This window comes from Camelus dromedarius, chromosome 18, assembly GCF_036321535.1.
Source record: "Camelus dromedarius isolate mCamDro1 chromosome 18, mCamDro1.pat, whole genome shotgun sequence".
NCBI lineage: Eukaryota > Metazoa > Chordata > Mammalia > Artiodactyla > Camelidae > Camelus > Camelus dromedarius.
This window is the reverse complement of record NC_087453.1, coordinates 1,706,977-1,725,675: the sequence shown is the minus strand read 5'-3', so window position 1 is coordinate 1,725,675 and position 18,699 is coordinate 1,706,977. Positions and strand designations below refer to the sequence as shown.

Genomic DNA, 18,699 nt, shown 5'->3' with positions numbered 1-18,699 from the left:
GGGGAGGCCACAGCCTTGGGGAGCAGCCACCGGCACCACCCAGGGTCAGAGTTCTCTGCCACCAGCAGAAAGTTCTGGCACGAGGACGTAGATGAGAACATTTTAAGACATTTGAGGGGCCCCCACCGACCTCACCTAGAACAGCCACTGGGCAGGCTGGTGCCAGAGAGCCTGCGGGGGAGGTCCCAACCCCTCCTCCCCGTCCTGTCCCCTCCAAGGAGGTTTGACGTCTCTGAGCCTCGGTTTCCTCATCTGCAAAGTGGGGACAAAGCCGCCTGAGTGGCAGAGTGCCTGGTGCTTGGGAAACAGGTCACTTCCCAGAAAGCCCTAGACAAGATGGATAATCCGAATTTAAGTCAGGATGGGAGTTTTTCCATATGCTGGTATTCGCTAACGCATTGAGGGAACAGTTTTCTAGAGAATCCCATAAGATTTGTTTAACATTTTTTTATTGAGTTATAGTCATTTTACAATGTTGTGTCAAATTCCAGTGTAGTGCGCAATTTTTCAGTTATACATGCACATACATATATTCATTGTCACATTTTCTTCTCTGTGAGCTACCACAAGATCTTGCGTATATTTCCCTGTGCTATACAGTGTAATCTTGCCTATCTATTCTACAATTTTGAAATCCCAGTCTGTCCCTTCCCACGCCCCCTTGGCAACCACAAGTTTGTATTCTGTGTCTATGAGTCTGTTTCTGTTTTGTATTTATGTTTTTTTCTTTTTGTTTTGTTTTGTTTTAGATTCCACATATGAGAGATCTCATATGATATTTTTCTTTTTCTTTCTGGCTTACTTCACTTAGAATGACATTCTCCAGGAGCATCCATGTTGCTGCAAATGGCGTTATGTTGTTGGTTTTTATGGCTGAATAGTATTCCATTGTATAAATATACCACATCTTCTTTATCCAGTCATCTGTTGATGGACATTTAGGCTGTTTCCATGTCTTAGCTGTTGTAAATAGTGCTGCTATGAACATTGGGGTGCAGGTGTCATCCTGAAGTAGGGTCCCTTCTGGATACATGCCCAGGAGCGGGATTCCTGGGTCATATGGTAAGTCTATTCCTAGTCTTTTGAGGAATCTCCATACTGTTTCCCACAGTGTCTGCACCAACCTGCATTCCCACCAGCAGTGTAGGAGGCTTCCCTTTTCTCCACAGCCTCTCCAGCATTTGTTATTTGTGGACTTTTGAATGATGGCCATTCTGGCTGGTGTGAGGTGATACCTCGTTGTAGTTTTGATTTGCATTTCTCTGATAATTAGTGATATTGAGCATTTTTCATGTGCCTATTGATCATTTGTATTTCTTCTTTGGAGAATTGCTTGTTTAGTTCTTCTGCCCATTTTTGGATTGGGTTGTTTGTTTTTTTCTTATTGAGTTGTATGAGCTGCTTATATATTCTGGAGATGAAGCCTTTGTCGGTTTCATTTGCAAAAATGTTCTCCCATTCCATAGGTTGTCATTTTGTTTTACTTCTGGTTTCCTTTGCTGTGCAGAAGCTTGTAAGTTTCATTAGGTCCCATTTGTTTATTCTTGCTTTTATTTCTTCCAGGAGAAAAATTTTGAGATGTATGTCAGATAATGTTTTGCCTATGTTTTCCTCTAGGAGGTTGATTGTATCTTGTCCTATGTTTAAGTCTTTGATCCACTTTGAGTTGATTTTTGTATATGGTGTAAGGGAGTGTTCTAGCTTCATTGTTTTACATGCTGCTGTCCAGTTTTCCCAACACCATTTGCTGAAGAGACTGTCTTTATTCCATTGTATATTCTTGCCTCCTTTGTCGAAGATTAGTTGACCAAAAGTTTGTGGGTTCATTTCTGGGCTCTCTGTTCTGTTCCATTGGTCTATACGTCTGTTTTTGCACCAATATCATGCTGTTTTGATGACTGTAGCTCTACAGTATTGTCTGAAGTCTGGGAGAGTTATTCCTCCAGCCTCTTTCTTTTTCCTCAGTAATGCTTTGGCAATTCTAGGTCTTTGATGGTTCCATATAAATTTGATTATGATTTGTTCTAGTTCTGTGAAGTATGTCCTGGGTAATTTGATAGGGATTGCATTAAATCTGTAGATTGCCTTGGGCAGTGTGACCATTTCAACAATGTTGATTCTTCCAATCCAGGAGCATGGGATATCTTTCCATTTCTTAAAGTCTTCTTTAATTTCCTTGATCAATGGTTTATAGTTTCCTGTGTATAATTCTTTCACCTCCTTGGTTAGATTTATTCCTAGGTATTTTATAACTTTGGGTGCTATTTTAAAGGGGATTGTTTCTTTACTTTCTTTTTCTGTTGATTCATCGTTAGTGTAAAGAAATGCAACTGATTTTTGAATGTTAATCTTGTAACCTGCTACCTTGCTGAATTCTTCGATCAGCTCTAGTACTTTCTGTGTGGACCTTTTAGGGTTTTCTATGTATAGTAACATGTCGTCGGCATATAATGACACTTTTACCTCTTCTTTTCCAATTTGGATCCCTTTTATTTCTCCCTCTTGCCTGATTGCTGTGGCTAGGACTTCCAAGACTGTGTTGAATAGGAGTGGTGATAGTGGGCAGCCTTGTCTTGTCCCCGATTTTAGCGGGCAGGTTTTGAGTGTTTTACTGTTGAGTACTGTGCTGGCTGTTCGAGAATCCTGTAGGATTTTGGTGTCCTGAAGACTGAGAAATTAGAAGATCAAAGCAAATACATTAAGAAAAATGAGTCATATGTGCTAAGTCCCACGTAAAAAAAAAAAAAGAGAAAAAAGTAGGAGGCAAACACGCTGATACTGCGTTGCTCACTTTTGTGGCCTGGAGCACGGGTGGCAGCAGTCCTGCGTGGCCCTCTCCCGTGGGGAAGTGTCGCGTGTAGCAGGGTCACGTCCATCTCCCCTGCTTCTTACAGGGGCTCCTGAAGGCCCCCCAAGCTCAGGAACCTGCGTTCACCCTGCACCGAGGCAGACAGTGCAGGAGGTGGCATGTGGCATTTCTGGGCTGAGCACAAAGCGCCCTGGCTGACTGGGAACCCTGGTCCCTTTGTGCCTGGGGAGGGGCATCGTGGGGAGACCCAGCCTCATTTCACCCTGACTCTGTGCCAGCACTGTCCTTGTCCCCAGGGGCACTGCAAGCAGGCAGCCAGGGCAGCGCCCTGCCCTAAGAAGCTTGGCAGTCCTGGAGGACACGAGCAAGAAGCAGGGAAATCAGGAGTTCCAGGGACAAAGGGAGGGAAGGTGACAGAATCCAGAATGGGGTGACACGGTGGGAAGGGGCTGCCACCACGGGGCGGGCTGGTTCAGCCTGGGGTCCAGTGACTTCCCTCTGACATCCATGCCAAGCCCAGAGCGGTGGGTGGGAGCTGGCACTGCCAGGAACCTGCAGGGTCCTGACCACACCGTCCGTCATGGTCCCGGTGTCTTGTCTGGATCCAGTCTGGGAACTTTCCGAGGAGGAAGGGCTCTCTCAGGCCCTCATGCTGGGGCCACGGCCAGCCCCTCACCCCTCACCCAGCACCCCACTGGCCTGAGCAAGAGCTCGTGGGCATGCAACGGCCCAGCAGCACTCTGGCCCCTAAAAGAGGAGCGTGTTTACCCTGCAGAGATAGAAGCAGACTGAAAATTTTAAAGTAAGCAAGAGGCAGGAAGTGGGTTGAAGATGAACAAAGAGAAAATTGGGTGGAACATGCTGTGGTAGGTAACTGACTCAGTGCCGCTAGCAACCAGCTACAGCGTTGCCTCTGAGCTTCCCGGTGGCCAAAGCGAAGAGGGAAGCCTCCTTAGGACAATGCGCAGGAAAAGACAAAGGGCCTCTGGGTGAGAGGAGTCATTCCTGCCCTAAGACGTCAGACGTTTCTTGGAAGGTCTGCCCTCTCGGAGCTCATTCGCCGTTTCTGTGGCCAGACACCGTGCTTGTAACCTTCTGAGCAGCGTCCACACGTTGAACAATTAATTTAAACTCACGTTTCTTAGGGTTTCGTACAGGAGTTCATTTATTCAGTGCTGATGTGCCATGAACCCCCTGGTGTCTCAGAAGAATGTACTTTATGGCTCTTTCCCTTCGAAAGAGAGACTGCAGCCCAGCAGTGCGCAGGACGGCACCCTTCTGAGTTCCCTTCCTTCTGGAAGCCTGGCCCCCAACTTCCCGTGGCCGAGTTGCAGCTCGTGCTTCCTCACCGATGGTGACGGAACCCCAGGCAAGATGGTGAGACCACCTGGCAGACTGAGCAGCTCAGCCAAGTCTTGGTCACACATTATCCCAAAGCCTCGGTGCTCCCTGGTGATTGGAGGGTCCCAGGCAGACAGGCTGAAAAGACGTTACGAGCACCTGCGTGGAGAAGCCTCCCTTCAATCATCACAGCGCCACTGGCGGCACCATCTTTCATGTCCTGAGGGTCTCCCGTCCCCGACGGCGTCTGTCCCCTGACAGGTCCCAGGTTCCTGCAGGCGGTGCCCCACTTTCCCGCCGGGGCACCTCCAGCGTCTCTGCTATCTCTGACAGCAGCACCCACACTGCCCTCAGGGGCCCCCAAACCTCTGTGCCTATTTTTTTTAAATTACATCTGCACTGTCACTCAATCCTGAAGAAATATGAACAGCTCCCCGCCCGCTGCTGTCCAGTCTCATTCGTGTTATTAGAAATTTGCTTTCAGAGAACAAAGGGCTTATTGATGTACTTGGCGCTAATCTCCCAGCCATCACAGAGCTGTCATTTTTATCTTTGTCAGTGACAACTGGGCATCAGAAATGATTGATCCACTCAGTTTGTTGCTGATTTTAATTTGTTTACCGTTGGGGCGAAAGGTACTATAAAAACAGTTTGGAATTTCCTGTCACTTGAAAAAAATGTGATTATTCCCTCGGTGGGGGGATATTTCCACGGAGCCACAGCCCAGGCGTCCCTTGGTGGCCCTCGTCCCCCGAGGACCCCTGTCTGTGCGGCTCTGGAGTCGGTACACACGTGGGATTCCCTGGTTTCATCTCATTTAAAACCACTTTTATATTAAACCCACGAGCGGGAGGTGCCGGGAGCCGGGGAGGGGTCTGAGTGGAGTATTTGAGACGAGGGAACATACACGTTATTTATTATTTCAAGGCCGCCAACAACACAAGGTGAACACAGGGCGGAGAGGGGAGCACTTTTTCAAATGTAACAGCGAGGGGCTTTTTTTAGTTTCTAGAATAAATAGTAATTAAATCACGTAAGCTGTGACAGTGAAATTGCTTCAAAAACCAGTCCTCCCGCCGTAATTGCCGAGACACCCACATCGTTATAAACACTAGGCAACTTTATCCGTCATTTTTATCAGCAGAATGTGGCACCGCCCGTGGGCGCCTCGTAATTCCCCGGGGCGTTGGGCAGCGGCGGCAAAGGACACGGAGAAAAACGCCCCAGCGCGCGCCCAGTGACGGTGCCCCCTCCTGCGGGGCTGCGGGGGCACGAGCGGCCGGGCGATGGAGCCCTTCGGGGGGGCTGGTAACTCGGTGCCTAACTCACGTTTGGGAAGCAGAGCGGGGTCAGCAGTCCGGCCGCCTCACGGGGAAAGCGCTTGGCGGCGCCGAGGTCGCTGGGCAGCCGCTGAAGGGGTGGGGGTACTCGCCACCGCGCGCCGCCCGGCGCCGGTAGAACCCAGAGTTAGTCGTTACCAGGAGAGACGCTGCAGAAACGGAGAACAGCTGTGTCTCAGACCTCATGGCAGGGTATCCGCTGCTTCCCGCCCCCTTTTCTAAGTCTTCAGCTAGTTCCCTAGGGGGTAGAGAGAAAACCCAACACCGAAGGTCGAAATACCAGTTAAACCGCTGCATCCTAGAAGCGCTAGAGACCGAGGACCGGCTGCTGGGAGCCTGCCCCCGGCCGCCCTGACCCTCTCCTCCCTCCTCTTGCAGTCACGTTCAGCAGCTGTCTGGGCACCCAGGGGACGCAGTATGAGACCAACAATGTGGACTTCAAAGTCGGGGCCGACGGGACGGTCTTCGCCGCCAGGGAGCTGTGGATCCCCTCGGAGCAGGTGGCGTTCACTGTGACCGCGCGGGACCGCCGGACGGCCAAGCGATGGGACGCGGTGGTGCGGCTGCTGGTGGCCCAGACGGCACACTCGGGACACAAGGTGAGGCGTGACCGCGTGGGGGCTGGGTGGGCGCCCTTTCTCCTTCAGGTGGCTGGTGCAGAGGCTGACACCGAGTGGGCTGTGCTGGCCCAGAGGCCCCCCGACCTCCCACCTTCCCCAGGCAGGGCTGCCCCCAGGCCAGTGCTTGGGCCTCCGCCCAGTTTAATGCACAGCTGTCACCACCTTGACCGTCTTAATACTCTTGAACGAGGGCCCCACGGTTCCATCTCTCACTGGCACCCCTGCTGAGGCTGTAGCCACCAGCCCCGGGGCTCCCAGTGCCTGGAGGGGTGAGAAGTGCAACCGAGGCCAAGGGCTGGCCCTGCAAGGAGTGGCCTGTGCAGGACTGGTCCAGAGAGAGGTGGGAGGGGGCAGGAGAGAGCGCTTCACTAGACACATCCCCGCCGGTGCCATCCGGCCTCCCCGCCCCGATCCCACTTCATTTCGAACTCAGCTGCATGGACGGGAGGGGTGAATTCACCCTCCCAGGCCCTTACAGTCCTCTCACCCCTGCGTGTCCCAGGGCCAGACCCGTCAGCCCCAGGACCCTCACGTTAGGTCCCCGTGTCAGAGAGGGACTAGCTCTGTCCACCTTCCACCCACCCTGTGTTTCGGCAGCTGCGCTGGCCTCAGGCCTGGAGGCTCCCAGATCAGCAGAGAACTTGCAGCCCAGCCGGCCTGCATGACGGGTCCAGCTGCAGACGTCCCTCTGTGAGCAGGGTGGACCCATGGGGAGGGAGACTGTGTGCGGAAAGCCTTACAGTCAACCTGAGGCCTCGGGGTCATGGTGTCATGTTGTGTGTGTGGTTCACCAGCCAAAGCAGGACAGGCCACGAGGGACAGTGCTCCCGGGGACTCCCTCAGGAAGGGGCCCTGAGGAGTGAAGGTTACACCAAGTGGACCAGATCCCTTCCTAGAGATTTGCCCAAACCTTGCAGGACTAACATTTGGTTAGTGGGAGACAGTCCGCAAGTTTCCCCAAACCTGTTTGACCAAGGAACCCAATTCATGGGACATCTTGCAAGGCAGGTGCTCCAAGGAACCCACTTTAGGGAAACAGTGTTTTGTCTTGTCTTGTTGTTAAACAAGGAGGTGGAGGTGGTTTCGGTTGGAAAGAGGAAGTGGTGACACGGTGGACGGGCTTCTCTCGGGTGGTGAGCTGCCCCCGGCGGGAAGGAGGTTTTGAGCAGCCTCGTGGGTGCGCCCAACCAGGGGTCGGAGCGCGCCTCTACAGCGTGAGCCCCGCCTTGGGGGTGTTGAAACCCTGAGGCAGACGGACGTGGTTTTCCCCTCCTTCCCAAGGGACTATCACGAGCCACGCCATGGTGAGAAGGCGCGAGGCCCACGTGGCGGCCCCTCCCTGCGGTGGGAAGGCTGGCATCCCTGACTGGAGGCGGCAACTGCACCTTGCGGGCAGAGGGCGGGGCTCCCGAGGGCCCACCATGGGCCTCAGATAAGAGGCACTAATTCAGAATCTAATGACCCCTTTCCGCAGGCTTGTTAATGAAGCAGTTTCTGATGTAGTTAATCCCCTGACCCTCCAACAAGGTGACTGCAGTTAGACATTCCCCAGGAGGGCCCATGGCAGGTAGGCCCGAGAAGCACCCAGACCGCAGAACAGGCTCAGAGCATCCTTGGGGTGCCTGTGGGGTCGCACCTGAGTACATGAAATGTGGTCATGCAGGCGGCAGGCAGTCCCTGCGGCCCGCTGAGCCCGCCCCTCCCTGCTTATTGCATTGCTGTCGTTCCTGTGGCTCCCAGCTCCTCTTCCTTCAGACCCAAAGAGCCCTACCTGACTCTCCAGGACCCCATCCAGACCCCACCCCAAGTGTGTCAGCACCGATCCTCACAGCATCTCCAGAAGTGGGCGCTATCATTGTCCCCACTGTACAGGTGGGGACGTGGAGTCGTGGGACCGCTCGTGGCCTCTCTGCTGCATGGGAGAGCCAATGTTCTGGAAAGGAGTGAGGAATGGCTTTCTAGGGACAGCTGAACCCAGCATCATAACACAGCCTGGCTGCCCTGAGCTGTCAGTTCGGGTCAAGGCTTCTCCAGTTCCCTGGCTGATGTTCTGGGACAAACCATACAACCTCTCTGAGGTTTGCTGCTCTGGGGAATGGGACTGTGATACTGCCTCCATCCCACCCAAGGTGGTGGAGAGGTTCATGTGAGTTTACGTGAGGTCAGGCAGGTTGTAGGCTCTATGAGGGCCATGCAAAAAAAGCAAAAAACACATAGCTCTCATTGCTGCCATCGGCTTGGTCCCAGCCTTCTCGGTCCTGTGGTCATCATGGCCTCAGGGTGGTGCCTGGGGGACAGGGAGGAAGGTCTGTGTGGGACACTGGGTCACTTAGTCGATATGCCCTTACAGAGACCAGTGCCAGCCTTTGAATAATGTCGCTCTGTGTAGATGGATTACGGTGATGCCAGATAGCTGGTGTCCTTAGTCACCTGCTACACTGCCAGAAGCAAATGTCAGTCTTCTCCAGTGGAAGGTATCATACCCGGCCTCAGATTGTATCTACCTCCTTTAGGTACAATGTCTAGCACTCAACCGAAAATGGCTGGAGGGACAAAACAAGCTAAATGAAAACCAAGAGAAAGAGCAGATGATAACCTGAGCCCACGGGGCTCCAGGCGGCGGAGCTATCAGACACACACTGTGCAACCGTTGTGCTTACTATGTTCAAGCACGTTAAACACAAGATTTTGACAGGGGACTGGAAGGTGTAAAAAGGAATTAATCGGACAATTTAGGACTGGAAAAGTAACAAAAAAGTCAAGAGCTCATTGGATAGATATATCTGCAGATTAGACACAGGTGAAGAGAGAATTAACAAAGGGAAAAACATCAGCAGAAATACTCAGGCCAAAGTGTAAGGAGAGGCAGACGGAAAACGCAAGAGGGAAGAGCGAGAGACACTGAGAAAATGGCAAGAAGCTCTACCGTGAGTGTGTTAGGGCATGTGGGGGAGAGATAAAATGGAACAAAAGTAGTATTTGAAAAGACAATGGCAGAAAATATTCCAAAACTGACAAAAGACACCCAGGCATCAATTCAAAAAGCTCTGTGAACGCTAAGCAGGATAAATACAAAAAACTACACTTAGGCACTGTCTTAATCCGTTTAATATGTTACAACAAAATGCCGTAGCCTGGGGGCTTACAGACAACAGAAATTCAGTTTTCACTGTTCTGGAGGCTGGAAGTCTGGGTCAGAGTGGCACAGGGTCAAGTTCCCAGTTGGGGCGTCTTCCAGACGGCCGCCTTCGGACTTCTTATAACCTCAAGAGGCAGAGAGTGGAGACAGGAGGCCGGCTCTGTCACAACTCTTACAGACACCAGTCCCACACAGGGGCTCCACCGTCGGGACCTCACCGAACCCTGATCACCTCCTAAGGCCCCACCTCTCATACCATCACAGTGGGAGGTGGGGTTTCAACACATGAATTTGGCTGGGGGGGACACAGTTCACAATAGGCATTTTATGGTAAAATAACTGAAAACCAATGCCAAGGAGGTAATCTTAGAAGGAACTGGAAAAGACAAAGTTTCCTTGGACACGAAGCTGACTTCTCGACGGGAACTGTGGAGCTCAGAAGACAATGAGATGGTATTTTTTAAGGTCTAAAAGAAAACAGAATTCTGTTGTCCAGTAAAACTGCCCTTCAAGAAGTAAAGGTGAATAAAGACATTTTTAAACAAACAGGTATTGAAAAAATCTGTCACAAGCTGTGTTCGTCAAGCAAAAATAAGATGACTGGATGTCGAAGACCCAGAATGCGAAGATGAGGGAGCAGGGGGAGCGCCAGGGCAGTCACGGCGTGGCGTCCGGGCGCCGTGAAGCAGATGGCCTAGTCGTGACAGGAGCGGCACAGATGCCGAGCAAGGATAAATGGAGCCAGAGAGAGCCAGGGTGCTTGCGCTGCCCTGACGGGGATGGAGATACCAGACCAATGTGACCCTTGGACAAGACAAATCACTGAGGCCCGCAGTGGCAGATCCCTGACTCTAAACTGCACATGGAACATTGACCAAGGTAGACGATGTTCTAGGTCAAAAGTACATCTTAGCTTCCAGGGTTACCTAAGGCCTCATAGTGGCTAAACTAGAACTAAATTGATAAAAAATAGATCTATTGTAATAACATATTTATTTCTCCTGGCATTTTCACATAATTCTAACACTGTTACGTATGAAGACTTTATGCTGTCAACTGGATAATTTAGCAGTGACACAGCACTGCGCAGAGGACAGCTAGATCTCTCTCATTCTACACATATTCCAGGTTCAAATATTTTCACCTCTTCTTGTCTTCGTATTTAGGCAATATTTTTTAAGAGCCTTAAATAACATAATTTGTCCCTTTCCTCGGCAATCAATGTGAATTTGCAAAGAAACATTCTTTCTCAAACAAAACAAGTCATACAATTAAGTTCTAACATAATAGATGGAAAAAGTAGAATAATAAAACTTAGTAATCCAAAAAAATGCAAGAAAAGAGAAATGGAAGGGCAGAGCGGGTGAGACATTTCTCTCTGAATAAGATAGATTTGCAAACATACTATTCATGGTAATAAATGAAGATAGATTAACTCTTGTGATTAAAAGGGAACAAATTGGAAGATTACACTTTTGCAGCTTACAAAGGATACATCTAAAAAGTGTGAGGACAGAGGATGTGAAAGCAGAACATGGTGGAGGGAATACCATGCAAATACCAATCAAAATACAGTTGGTGCGGCTTCTGTTAATACAAGAGTCAAATCTCTGTGCGCTTGGTAATATGACTTTGAAATATTTAAGCATAAATTGATAGAACTAAAAGGAGAAATAAGCAAATATGCAATCAATGGTAAATCTGATTTAACATCTCTGCATAAATAATAGAACAAGCAGACGAAGCGTCGGTCAGGGGACGGACGATCAGGAGCTCGGAAGGAAGACGTGTGACCTTAGCAGGACGTATATGAAACACAGAAACCACCCACTGCTAAATGCAGGTTATTCTCAAGTACATTCAGAACATTTACAAAAATGAGCCACAGGCTGAGTCTTCAAGTGAATTTCAACACGCTTCAAAAGTTTAGAGTCAAAACATAGTTTGTGTTCTTACCCGAGAGCAATTAAACTAGAAAACCAGTAACAACAACAACAAAAAAAAAACTGAAAAATCCCTATAGACTTGAAGTCAAGTAAACGCCTTCTTATTAACCCTTGGGTAGAAAAGAAATCACGTGGAAATGAGAGAACACTTCGAACCAAGTAATGAGCCTCCTGGGATGCACCTGAAGCCATGCCAGGTGGGCCTGGTTGACCCTAAATACATCTATTAGGGGATAAAAGAGGCAGAAAATCGGCAAGTTTAACATTCATCTCAAGAAATTATAAAAGGAACAGGAAATGAAACACAAACAAAATAGAAGGAAATAATAAAACCAAGAGGAGACAACAAGGAAACAGGAAGGGACAGGACCAGCCAAGACAAAAGGGGGCTCTTCACTAACCTGGAGGCTGAGTTTAAAAAGTAAAAGCACAAATAATCCCCATCGGGAATGAAGGAGGACGCAGTGACCGGCGGCACGGGCACCAGAAGGTCACCTGCGGGATTAGGTAACGTTCATACCAATATATTTGAAAATATACGTGAAACGGATAACATTTTAGAAATACACAGTTTACCAAGACTAACATGAAAGGAAAACCTGAACTGTTTTGTTATGACTAACAAAGCTTGAATTCACAAAGGCATGCCCACATCATCGTGGCCCCACTGGTAAGCTGCACCCAAGCCCTAAGGAGTTAAAGCTCACCTTACGAGGCGGGTCGCTTCCCCAGCCAAGAGGGCACCCATTGAAAACCAGCAAGAACGTCGCCCAAAGCCGGCAAGAACCTTGAAAACACGTTGAGAGACAGAGGGTCGTTGTGTGCCAGTCCGCGCATAAACAAAAGGGGGGAGTAAGCAAGACACAAACTCACTCGAATCCAGCCGCGTTTGCGTGGGTAAGTTACCGCCACATTGGTCTGCCCCAAGAATGCAGGCTTCAGTTTAACACTTGAAAATTAATCCAAGTAATTGAACACAGAATGAAGGATAAACATCCCATGATCATCTGAATAACGCCCGTTAAATTTAACTTCCATTCAGGATGAAAACATTCAGCCAGTCAGGAAAAGAAGAGATCATTCTTAATCTCACAAAGTCCCATCTACTGTTGGCATCCTCAAACCTTCCCTGATGTCAGAAATAGGGCAAGGACACTCTTACGTCACATGCCAGAGCTTCAAGCCAGTGAGGTTAGGCAAGAGAAGGAAATTGGAATACGCAGAACTAGTGTTATGTGTAGTTTATGTGGTTGTGAATGCAGAAAATCTGAATTTGTAGATGACTTTCTGGAATTAATGAATGATGTTTGCAAGGGTGTTGGATGCAAAAGCACCTCTATGGACCAGGAATAAACAGAAAATAAAATTTGTAATTACAACAGCATTAAAATGAGCATATAACTAGTTATAAACCTAACAAAACATTTAAAAGACCCTATATATTACTGAGAACAATTAAAGAATTTCTTTTGGGGAGGAGGGTATAGCTCAGCGATAGAGCGTATGCTCAGCATGCACGAGGTCCTGGGTTCAATCCCCAGCACCTCCGTTAAAAATAAATAAATACATACATATACCTAATTACCTCCCCTCCCCCCAAAAAACAAAACAAAACAAAAAATTTCCTTCAAAATAGAGGGACGTGCCCTGCTCCTAACTTAGGAAACTTAATGTTGTGATGTCAGTCCCACCGAAATGTTTCTATACGTTCAGCCCCTTCCCAAGAAAAACCCCAGCGTGTTTTTCCTTTGCTTGTTTGTAGAAGGGTTAAGGTCTGAGTTTAAATTTTTAGACAGACGTACAAAGGGCCAAGAGTAGCCTGGAACAGCACAAAGACGGGAGGCCCTGGTGCTCAGACATCAAGACAGACGAGTAAACCACAGCAGCGTCCGCCAGCCTCACCGCCGTCGGCATTGGGGGCCCGATCGTTCTTCGATGCGGGGCGTCCTGTGCAGTGTGAGATGCTTACCAGCATCGCTGGCCGCCACCCGCTAGAAGCCAGCAGCACCCCCACCCCCATCTGCAACCAGCGCTCTCTCCTGTCACTGCCGAATGCTCCCCCCATCGAGAAGCGCTGGATTACAGCAATTAAAGTGGTGCTGTTAGCTTGCAGAACAAAAGGAACAGAATGGGCAGCCCGGAAAACATACTCGATGTTTTACAAAAGCATCTTCATGGAGGTTTAACTTTTACACAACAAAGCCCACCCACTGCACGTATGCGACCTGACGGACCTTGTCAAAGGCACCCGGTGCCAACCCCAGACTCTCTGAGTGGTACTGGCCGCAGAGGCCAGCCAGCGACAGCCCACAGGCCGCGTCTGACCTGCCACCTGCCTCTGCAGCCTGCACGCTAAGAATGGCTTCTGTATTTTTAAGTGGTTGTGTAAGTTCCTATGCTAATATCCTCGACTTTGCTTCTTGGCCTGAGATGCCTAAAATATGTAACTATCTGACCCTTTGACAAAAGGTTTGCCAAGCCCTGCTTAGGACAGTGGAGGGAGGACCGTCTTTCCATAAGAGATGCTGGGCCAGTGGGGCACCCTTCAGGGGAACACTGAAATGACCCCCTGCCCCACATCACACCCCAAAATCAGCCCCAGGCGGACTGTGAATCTGAGCGTGCAGGACGAACGAGACAATGCAGGAGACACAGGGAGTGATGCTCTGGGGAAGCAGACGTGTGAGGAGGGGGAAGGACAGGCACATGGGCAGGAAGACGCAAACGGGAAGTCCAGACGTGGATGTGCGGGGCAGGGTGCACACCGCACACGGGGCCTCTGAGGAGGCTGGGCGGGGACCCTGCGGGACGTGGGGGAGCCTGGGGGCAGGTGTTCATTCTCTGATCATTCTGCATCTGTTCACTGGTGTTTGAAGCACTTTTCCACATGTCCTTTCTAAGTCACAATTTTAAAACTTGTTTTTTAATGCACGTGGCAGGCTTCCTGGCTGGGTTTGGAGAGGCGGGGAGTTCAGAGGGGAACAATGTGAGCGGGAGTTCTGTTGGCTGAAGGTTCTAAAAACACAAAGGGCCTCCTTCAAAGTCCTGAGAAACCCTTACTGAAAGGAGCCTTGAAGCAAATCCCCGGAGGACGGGCGCGGGGGGACCCCCGCATTTCCCGGTTCCATAAATTTCATCTCTCCCGTGTCGGGGTCCCTCCAAGCGCAGCCGCCCTTGTCCCGTGTTCCAGCGACTCTCCGTGGAGCTGGCGGAGCTGCCGGCTTCCCAGTTAGGTGAACCATAAAAACCTGGCAACTTCTCTCTTTGCCTTTCCTCTCTCAGCAACGATTTAAAGGCGGTCTTTTTGTGCATGGTACGAGCAGGGCTGGGATCTGGAGGAACATTTTTTGTGCTCAGTCTTGCAGGAAAGCTGATAGCAATTCAATTAGAAAATGCAAATGAGGTCACATATTTCCCACGGGAGTGCTGAATCGCCCCCGAGGAGTCGGAGCAGTATTTCGGCCCAACGGTAAACACTGGAGCTGGAGTTTCTCGCACCATCGTCATCAGACTGGCTGCAGTAGCGCTTTGAAGTGTCAGTGGGACCCATGGGGACACTTTGCAAGAAAGAACTGTTGTTTATGAAGCTAATATCGGGTCTCATGGTGCGTCAGCATCTGTGAGTGACAAACCCAGCCGGCCCCTGCGCCGCAGTCACGGCCGGCCCCCACGCCGCGGTCAGAGCCCAGGGGCTGGAGCATGTCCTTCCTTGGAGTTTCCGCCTCCCAGGCGGCTGGGCTGACCTTTGCCCACTAGCAGTCCTATGTTGAAGTCCTAATGCACAGTCCCTCTGAATGGGACTGGATTTTCAGATGTCATTATTTCGGGTGAGGTCCTTAGGTTGGGCCCGAATCCTACATGACGGGTGAATGTATTAAGAGGGGAATTTGGACACAGACACACTCGCAGGCAGAATTCTGTGTGCAGATGAAGATGGAGGGTGAAGTGATGCTTCTACGAGCCAGAGGCTGCCGGCCTCCCCCAGGGTCCAGGACAGAGCCAGCCCCTCCCACATGGCGCCCAGAGGCCAGCCCGGCAGACACCCGGATCCCGGGCTCTGGCCTCCAGAGCTGAGACCATGCACACCTGCTGGGGACGTCCCCCAGGCTGTGGTGCTTTGGTTCTGTGGCTCCAGGACACTCAGTCTGCAGGGGTGTGGCCAGTGCCTTCCAGCGGAGATGGGCACCCAAGCCCGGAGGGTGCAGACAGACCACTATGAAGCCCCCAACGGCGGAATGTGAGTCCAGAGCTGGGCCCCCGCCCAGCGCTCCAGATGCCTCAAGTCCTCTTCTTACTGCTGCTCGGGGTTCCAGTCCCGGCAAGGACAAATCTGGCCAAGACCTCGATTCTTCGAGCCCCGCTGCCCATCACCCCCTCCTCGTGTTCCACCCCCGCGAGTGGGCAGGAGCCCATTGTGTTACCACGGACGCCCAGGTTGGCTACAGGACACTGGAATGGAGCAGGTTTGCTTGAGAAACAATTCCTGATGTCCACCTGGTGACGAGGCCCCCAGGGGAAGGCTGGCCACGGGAGGAAAGCCCCCGTGCCCTGCCTCCCCGCATCGCCCGCCTCTGTGAGCGCCAGAGCGCTGATGCCCGTGCCTGAACCGCTCCACTGCCGACTCGGGAGCTTTACCCAAGAGGGGCCACGGGGCTTTCCATGTCCCCTTGAGAAAACACCAGAAGGTCTGTAGGTGGAGCCCGAGTGATGGAGTGTGCGTCTTGAGAAAGTGGCAAGATGGCTCTTATATGCTTTTCCAAAAGATGACCTCAGTGTGACTGAGAAACAGCACCGCCCAAGAAACAAACCTCAGTGCGGTCGGCAAGCTCGCAGACCGCAGCCCACGGCACCTGCCCACGTTGGGAGGACGGCGGCCGCGTTAGTGAGTGATAATGACCGCCACTCCTGCAAGGTCAGACGGTGCCGCCCACGTGGGCCTGCTTCAGGCGCAGGCGTGACTGCCTGGGGGACGGGACAGGTGTGCTTACTTCTCCTCGTCAAGGACCCGCGTGGCTGGGAAGGAGGCTGCCACCCTTCCAGCGTCCGAGGTCCCACGCCCGCCTGGCAGCCCCACACCGCCATGGGTGATCAGTAACAGGTCTCGGTGGGGAGCAGAGATCCCCAGACCAACTGCAGCTCTCAACTCTGCCGGCGTGAAGGACGAGGGGTTATTCTAACTGACGGAAGGTGCAGCTCCTGTGGTTCTGGAGAGCAGCCTCTGGGCGCGGCCGCCTGCTGCTCTGGGGGAGGCGGGAGTAATGCGGTGGATAAGGCCCCCCTTGGACGGCGTTTCCAGCTGCAGACGGCCTTGGCTTCCTTTTGCAGAGGAGAGGTGACGGGGCACCGGCAGCTGGCCCAGATGCCATGGCCCAGGGAGAAGAGCACCCCTCTGAACTGTCCCAGTGGGGGGCGCTGCTTCGACAGAGACTTGAAGAGGGACGAGGGAATGAGGCCTCCCAAGGCCAGATCGGGAGCAAAGGGGATGAGAAGGAGGGGCCACTGCCAGCCCGGGGGGAGGGAGGGCAGCACAGATCCTACCCCGCCTCGTTCTGATCACCAAGGAGCCTCCAGGACAACGTGCGCCGTGGGGTGTCCTCCTAGGACTCTGGGTCCCGCGAGTCAGAAAGATACCCAGATGCTCCCTCGGTCACTGGGTGAGTGAAGACTGCACGTCCCCGCTGGACACTTTCTGTTCTAAGATGGGAGGACACGGCCAGGACCAGTCCCACGAGGTGGCATCTGATGTGACCACCGAGCTGCAGCCACAGGGTGCACGCAGGGTAGGCTAGGGTGGGGGTGCCCATCAGGGGGCTGGGCCAGGGAGAGGGCAGAGGCTGCCGCTCTGTCCTGGGCATCAGGAGGGCGACATCTGAGTTGAGACCTGAAATGCAAGAAGCCAGCATCTGACAGAGGGAACCTCCCCCACCCCTGGTGGGGTAGGGGACAGGGAGGGCCAGGCAGCCCCTGGTTAAGCATTTGCATCTATCTGAAGGGTCCCCTGAGGCCCCAGGAGGGCTGAGGGTGGAGGATGAGAGGGGGAGGCTGCCTTTGCAGCCACACGGGGTTGGCCAGCATGGAGCCCAGCCTGGCGCCCAGCCCGCTCCTGCGCCACCTCAGGCGTGGGAGGGGCAGGGAGTGGGTGCTGATCAGGGCTGGTTTGCTCGGTGGGATGGGGGCCTCCAGTGACCGGGCCGCACTCCCTCTCCTGCCTCAGGGGTCCATCATCCCTCACTGTCTGTGCTCTGGCTACTGTCCAGTCCCTGCCCCGGGACGTCCTGCCGCCTCCTGGATCCTAGCAGCTCCCCACCCTCAGCATCTCCTTTTCCTGGAAAAACAGAAGCATCGGAGGGCAGGAGGCCATCCCGCCCCCCAGATCCACGGCTCTGCCCCCATGTTCCTACTGGGGTGACGACCTGCCACTCCTGCAGGACCCGCCCAGCCCTGCTCGGGGGCCACCCTCCAGCATTCTCCTCGTCTCTCCTGCACCACCTCCCCCACACCCTCCAGAGCAGGGCAAGCCTGGCAACAGGGCGCAGAAAGGGAGGAAAGAAGGGAGACCCTCCAGCTCCGCCCATCCTGGCCGTCACCCCACAGCCCTGCTCCCCTTCATGGGGACAGCGGAGCCCAGGATTCCGGCATGGCCCCGCTCTCCTGCCTCCCTCCTGCGCCAGGGCCTTTGCACCTGTTCCTGCTGCCCCTTCAACCCCCGCTGTTCCTTCAGACCGGACGCAGTTGGCACCTCCTCTTGGGGAAGACATCCTGAGCTGCTCCCATCTCAGCCTCAGTCACAAATGGAGAGCTCACGCTCTCCCTCCTGCTGGACCTCGATGTCCCCGCCTGCAGGCCGAGCTCTGTCACAGGGCCTCCCCAGCCTAGGCCTCTCCTGTCCTCCATCCAAGTTTGGGTGTGGGGTCGGGAGGTGGCCAGTCCTCGGGGACACGTGTCTCCTGGTGGCAAGTGAGCTGAGACCACCTGCCACCTCTCAGTGGGCGCGTGTGCTTGTGGGCATGGGGGCTGCACGACGCACGGGCACTGGTGGGTCTGTCCCCCGCCCACCCTCCGGGGTTTCAGGTTTAAGCATCAATCTGGTCCCAGTCGGGTCCTGTAGCTCATGATAGGGGCTGGTGCGCGTGCGTGCAGGTGTGAGTGCGTGTGCGTGCGTGTGTCCATGAGTGTGTGCGCATGTGTGTTGGGTGCCTTGTGGGGACCCCCCTCAGGAAGTGGGAGGTGGGAGGGGTCCCGAGCTTCCCTCCTGTAGTTGTTGAAAGTAAAACCTAAACCGGGTTCCCCAGGTGCACAGCTGTGTGGTTCCATCCAAGGCCCTGGTGCCCATTTGATATTCGGTTAAAAATAAACTTCTCGTTTCTGAAGATGTTGAAAACAAAAGCGATGTGGTCACGGACATATTCAGCCACGAAAAGAGCCCCCAGCAGGGACAGGAGCACCTGTGAGCCCCACCCCCACTGGCCGGGCGCTGGTGGGGCCCATCCCGCACCCACGGCAC

General features: G+C 52.7%; 1 protein-coding gene across 4 annotated transcripts in view; it reads left to right on the top strand.

The window, feature by feature from the left end:
- CDH4 (cadherin 4) overlaps nucleotides 1-18,699 on the top strand; it is a 467,814-nt gene that overhangs the window by 321,185 nt on the left and 127,930 nt on the right. For all 4 annotated transcript variants that reach the window (XR_010384997.1, XM_031433527.2, XM_031433526.2 and 1 more), the window contains one exon: nucleotides 5,869-6,089. Coding sequence is in view for 3 of the 4 variants with exons in the window: in XM_031433527.2 (XP_031289387.2) it covers nucleotides 5,869-6,089 (221 nt within the window). In the remaining variant the exon portion in view is untranslated. The remainder of the gene's footprint in view (nucleotides 1-5,868; nucleotides 6,090-18,699) is intronic.